The sequence below is a fragment of the Chanos chanos genome, chromosome 3 (assembly GCF_902362185.1).
Source record: "Chanos chanos chromosome 3, fChaCha1.1, whole genome shotgun sequence".
NCBI classification, from domain to species: Eukaryota; Metazoa; Chordata; class Actinopteri; order Gonorynchiformes; family Chanidae; genus Chanos; species Chanos chanos.
This window is the reverse complement of record NC_044497.1, coordinates 26,193,516-26,199,515: the sequence shown is the minus strand read 5'-3', so window position 1 is coordinate 26,199,515 and position 6,000 is coordinate 26,193,516. Positions and strand designations below refer to the sequence as shown.

The 6,000-nt window shown below is 41.7% G+C and overlaps 1 protein-coding gene across 1 annotated transcript; it reads left to right on the top strand.

Moving 5' to 3' along the window:
- The first annotated feature begins 1,134 nt into the window (after positions 1-1,134).
- ccn5 (cellular communication network factor 5) lies at positions 1,135-5,074 on the top strand. The gene is made up of 5 exons (XM_030767685.1): positions 1,135-1,197; positions 2,044-2,260; positions 2,741-2,989; positions 4,097-4,323; positions 4,790-5,074. Exons 1-5 carry the CDS (start codon positions 1,135-1,137, stop codon positions 5,072-5,074), a joined length of 1,041 nt encoding a protein of 346 aa, XP_030623545.1.
- Positions 5,075-6,000: the final 926 nt, after the last annotated feature.

Sequence of the window (6,000 nt, the reverse complement as noted above, 5' to 3'; positions counted from 1 at the left end):
GTTCCACTGTGCCTTTATATACAGGTGTCTAAAAATATATATGGCACCATTCTTTAGGAAATTCCACCATTTGGTATTTTGAAGATGCTGTCTTAGACAACTCTCAGTAACTTGAAAGTGTTCAGAACAGGCTCAGGTGGTTGAGGACAGGATGAGGTCTAATCTACCACCTTTTTTTCATAGTTTGGTACGTGTCTGCATGTGGTCTTTTCACTATGTCACTCACTCACTTGCACACACGCACGCACGCATGCACGCACACATGCACACACACAAACACACGTGCGCGCACGCATGCACACACTCACACACACACACACACACACACACGTGCGCGCGCGCATTTAGGTGTGATAAGCACAGTATTGTGTACTCCAATTTCTAGCAAATCAGCAGCATCTACTTAGCAATAAGCCTTCTTCTGCATTGCACTTCCTGCCAAGTATGCCACAGCAATTACTGCTCTTAAAAATGTCTTGGTCTAGTTAAGGGTAAATGTTCAGCACATTCCTCCCTCTTTTAAGTGTTTCCATTTTTGTCTTATCTGTCTCTGTAAGGCCATGCACTAAGCCTTCACTATCTGAAAAAAAAAATCAAAAATTCTGTTTGTTCATTGTGTTTTCTCTTGTTTACCTCTTTACATTTCAGAGAGGGAGTCACAGCCATTCAAGTTTGCTAAACATCAAGGTACCACCAGTGTGGGAACTTAAGGGAAAGATAGCAACAGTATTGTCTTGACAAGGCATGATAACAAATACTTTGATTTCTTTGTTCATAGTTCATAGTTTATAATTCAGTAATAGAAAAGTATCATCTTTGTCAGTGGAACTTTGGGCATGAGTATTTCTAGAGATGTTTTCTCTCCCAAAGTCTAGTACATCAAAAAGAGAGAGAGAGAGAGAGAGAGAGAGAGAGAGATTTTCTTTAAATGTCTGGTTGGAAGCAGAAATGGCCAATGAGGGATGTGGAATTTGAAACATTTCTGCTCTCTGTTCAGTGACTGTTTACACGGTTCGCCTGTGACATCAGAGGGGGGAAACTTTATAAATGTTAGTGTGCTCATGTTCAGGCACTGTGCAAACGCGCAGCACCAGTAGCTTAGGCACATGGTTATCTCACACAGAGTTGGATATGATGAAGAAACAGCTGGGAGAGAGAGTACTAGCTTGGGTACTGCTACTCTGTTTGGGCTTCCAGGTGAGAAATGTGGCTTATTGTCTCATATGGTGTTAAAAAACAATGTAAAAAATGAGTTTTCTATAGTCTGCTGTTTACATATCTGTTTTTTCCTTTTGAATTGTAATCAGTCAAAACTGATGTGATTTGCTAACTAGATGTTTCAGTATGTAATTTTTAATATATTTTTTTAAAAATGTAATTATTTATTTTTTTTCTTGAAGCTTTGTGTCCTTTTAATTCTTTAAATTATTTTCTGTGACAGTGGTTACGAAAGATATCATGATATTATGTTGGCTGTTATAAGACATCTATGTTGTAATAAGACATCTATGTTGTGCAAATACAACAATTCTCTTGAGGTTCTTCTGCCTGCTGGCTCCACTTGTAACTTAAAACATGTTTTTTGGAAGGTCTGGGAAATTCTTTTCTTTCTTTTTTTTTCAGTCTGTGTATGCTCACAGTTGTTATGATGATGCTATTGCTGTGTTTGCTGGATAGCATGAATGCTAAGACGATGAAGTAATAGACTTGCACATCCATAAAGATCAGAGAAGGATTTATATAACCATCTGGTATTGTAGAATCCAAAAAAGGTGAATGTTCACCACATTTTGCTAGCAAGAGGAAATAATGCAATGTATATATCAAATATTTTGATTTTTGAAAACATATCCTGTACTTTAGGTGGACCTAGACTCTCAGAGGTGCTTCAGGGGGTTTCATTTCTTTAAAAGAGGATTGGTTTGAGAGCCCTTTCAGGAGATGACCAAAAGCTTGCCTAATCTCCAACTAAAATGTAGTCCTGTCATTTTTTGGCAAGGGACTTTAGGAACGGGACTGACTTACCTCTGTGTAACTCCATAGGTGTGCTGTCAACGGTGTGGCAAACCCTGCCAATGCCCAAGCTCTATGCCAACCTGCCCTGTGGGTGTTCCACTTGTTTTGGATGGGTGTCAGTGCTGCCAGGTGTGTGCAAGGCAGCATGGTGAAACCTGTGATAATGTATTTCCGTGTGACAGCCAGCGTGGCTTGCAGTGCGATTACAGCGCCAGCTTCCCAGGCGACCCAGGAGAGTGTGTCAGTGAGTAGTGCCTCATTTTCTCGTCTAACAGAAAAGCAACATGTTACAAAAAAAGAAAAAAAGAACAAGACAAGTGTCATTTCTAATTCAAACCATGACGCAAATGAACAGAGCCTCTCTGAAGGGCATAAACATAACACTTTAGGTCTTTATCCTTCAATCCAAAAACATCTCAACATCGAGGCCCACATCCAGAAGTGACGCATTTCCTTTTCGCTGTGATCCTAGTGAGGGTAACAGATTGCTGAGACCTTACTTCTCAGACCTGACCTGGCTTCACGCAACATCACAACAAGCTGCTAGGAAAGACAGTGTCTGCGTGTGTGTGTCCTTAGCTCACTCCAATTACTCTCTGTCCCCATCTGTGATGCCAAGTCACCAGCTCTACTCTTCTAATTGCATTTCCCTAAGGTCTGGGTGTGCAGTTGTGTGTAAGTTGTGTAATCATCTGACAGAGCTGCACTGTTCCTCTGCCCAAAGGTCAAGAGGAGCTGGGCTGCGAGCTGAATGGTGTCACATATAAGGAAGGCCAGGTGTTCCAGCCGTCCTGTGCAGTCCAGTGTAGTTGCAAGGGTGGTGGTGTGACCTGTGTGCCTCTTTGCACTGAGGATGTCCGCCTGCCCACCCCAGACTGCCCCCACCCACAGCGTGTCCAGCTCCCAGGGAAGTGCTGTAAGGAGTGGGTGTGTGAGAATACGGATAATACAGTGTTTCAGGACGCCCAGATAGGTATTCTTCATACTGTTTGCTAAATGCTTACTATATAGGTGTACTTCATATAATATCATAACAATATAGTGACACACCACTGGCTATTTCTATGCTACTGGTCTTCTGGAATTTTGATTCATTCAGACATTCTCATGGATCCTTCATGATGTTTGCGATGACTGCTTTGAGGCTACGTGTAGTGAGAACAAACAAAAACAAAAACATTCTGAGAACCGGTCTGCATTTATTGGTCATAATTATGGTTGCTAAGGAAAGACAAAACTGTTCCATTCCACTCAGTTGGGGAGAAGATTAGTAATTTGGGATTTACCAGAAGTGGCATAAAATTTGTTTTTATATTTTTAAGATGTGACTTATGTAAGCACAGTTCATCTTAGGTTTCTGTATGACATTGCACCCTGAAGGTTTTCATTGTGAGGTCTGAGGAATTTAACCAAAAACATTTTGCCAAAATGGAAACCAGCAACCCAAAGATACAGAGCCAAAGTAACAAATTCTTTTCCAAAGAACAGAGACCAACTTTCCAAGATTCATAACAAGAGTCATGTCTGTGCAATGCAACAATTAAACACCAGAAGCCAGAACTGCCCTGGAACAGTCATGAAGGGGTTTAGCAAAACTCAAGCCACTTTTGAAACATCTGGAAGTTTGAGCAATGTCACCCATTTTCATCAGCAGCAGTAGAACATTTTGTTCTGAATATACATTCAGAATTTACAGAACAGCGTGATGAAAACAGAGCAGAGAAACATCTGATTATTATTCCACATGTGGTGTAAGCTGAAGAAAGATTTCCAGATGCTAAAACATCTTCTCACACGGCGATCATTGGCTTCCGGGGGAAAGGTTTTGACTGTGGTGAATCATGACTTTCTATGCCAGATGCTGTCCTCTTTTAATATGAGGGAATTGAGGATGTAGTCATGCCAACAATATGAATGGTGCATTTTGTTTATCGTACAAACCTCACTACTGTCAGTGACAGTAATACAATTTTGGTTGAGACACTTAAAAACACTTGCGACTGGTGTTTTGTTTCTATTTGTGCCGACTCTCCATATGTCCTGAAGCATGTCCGTAATAAGTCTGTGATTCTTTGGCTAGATTTGGCTGTCAGACCTAACCGTGTGTTGCCGGCCCTACCTGGTTACCAACCCAGTCCTGGCTATAACTGCATAGACCAAAGCACAGCGTGGAGCGCCTGCTCACGCACCTGTGGATCAGGAATATCCACACGTGTGTCTAACCAAAACCCAGCCTGTCGCCTTGAGATTCAGACGAGACTGTGCAAAGTCCGGCCCTGCCAGTCCGTGACTCAGAGAACTCCTATGGTGAGCACAACTTTGCCCAGTTCCCATTGTCTTTAAGCTGTGCACGGCTAAAACAGAATAAAATTAGAAAGTTAAATCAGTCATGGACTTTTATAATGTAGTAGGACAGTAGTAACTGCGATGACTATAATTTTATAGAACTAAACTATCCATTTGCTTGATGTCATTTTCTTCAGTTTAAATAAGAGCAATGGAATGTAGCATCCAGTGTTTTCCATGTAGGGTTAAAATCAATATTCAAAATATTTACCTCTATTTGGATAGTTAGACAATTAAATTACATTCATGCTTTGACAACCTACTTGACATTCTGGGAATCAAAACAGATTTTAAGTAACTTAAGCACATTTAAAGTCCCTGCAGAATCAAATGTGCTAGTTAGATCTTGCAGTCATCTAAATTATGTTGCTGTGGAGAAGGGGTGGGGGGGCACATCAGGTGACCTTCCATGTTTCCTGTATTGAAGGGGAGGAGGAGAAAGTGTGAGCCCAGCTACCGGACACCAGTGCCCGTTCGTCTGGTCCACCACAGCTGCTACAGCGCACAGTTCTACCGTCCACGCTACTGCAGCCTGTGTTCAGACGGGCGCTGCTGCACGCCCTATCACACTCACACCGTGCCTGTGATCTTCCACTGTCCTGGGGGCCGCCTTCAGCGCCATGCTGTCATGGTTATCAACTCCTGCATCTGTCATTTTAACTGTCCCTATTCTGCAGTTACCCCCTACAGAAGGAACACCCTCTGGGGGTAGACTCTATTTGAGATATATACTATTCCTGAGCACTGGGTCACTCATGCTGAGGTCCTGTGTATGTCCACTGTGGAACTTCCAGGTTTATTTCAGATGCTCTTGACAGTCAGGAAATGATAGCTTTTTAATGTGACTATATATGAACACCTCAGCCCTATTTTATCAACTGTAGCAAAAGTCATCATGAATGGCAGCACTTTTTATGTTAGTGAGTAGACACTGATAAGGCATTCTTGAAATTTAAAATAGTAATTAAGTGTATCCATGTAGGGCCATTGAAAGTGACCATCATAGGGATTGCAGTAAGGTACAATCTGCCTTAAAATATGCCAAATCTGCAGTGAGACCTTCAGCATGCCCTTATCAACCTGTCCAGTAGGGGGCGCTTGAACATATCAGGTCTCACAATGTAAGACATTGCTGAGTTTCAAAAATGGCAGCTATTACTGGATTAGTACATCATTTTTAATGGAAAGAATTTTTATCTGAAAGAATTTGTTTTTTCTTTTTACACATATCTAACTACAGTTTACTGACTGAAAGGTGCTTTTCGTGAAATGATATTTTGGTCTTGATTGACAAGAGCAGTGGTTCTCAATGCTGCTCCTGGGGGACCCCTGCTCTGCATATTTCCCATCTATCTTTGCTCCAAACACACCTGATTAGTGTGATTAACAGGCTCTTGATTAAATCAGGTGTGCTCAGCCAATCAAAAATGCCACTGATGAGCTCAGTCAGGTAGGTAGAGCAGGGAAAGATGGAAAATGTGAAGAGCAGGGGTCCCCCAGGAGCAGGATTGAGAACCACTGGACTAGAGGACACTGCCAACCACTTAGTTGTTTTGCAGTAAAACACAATCAGACAATACAGAACTTTTGTGTGATTTCTTTTTCCAACTCTGAGTCAAAGAGAAAGAATTACACTGA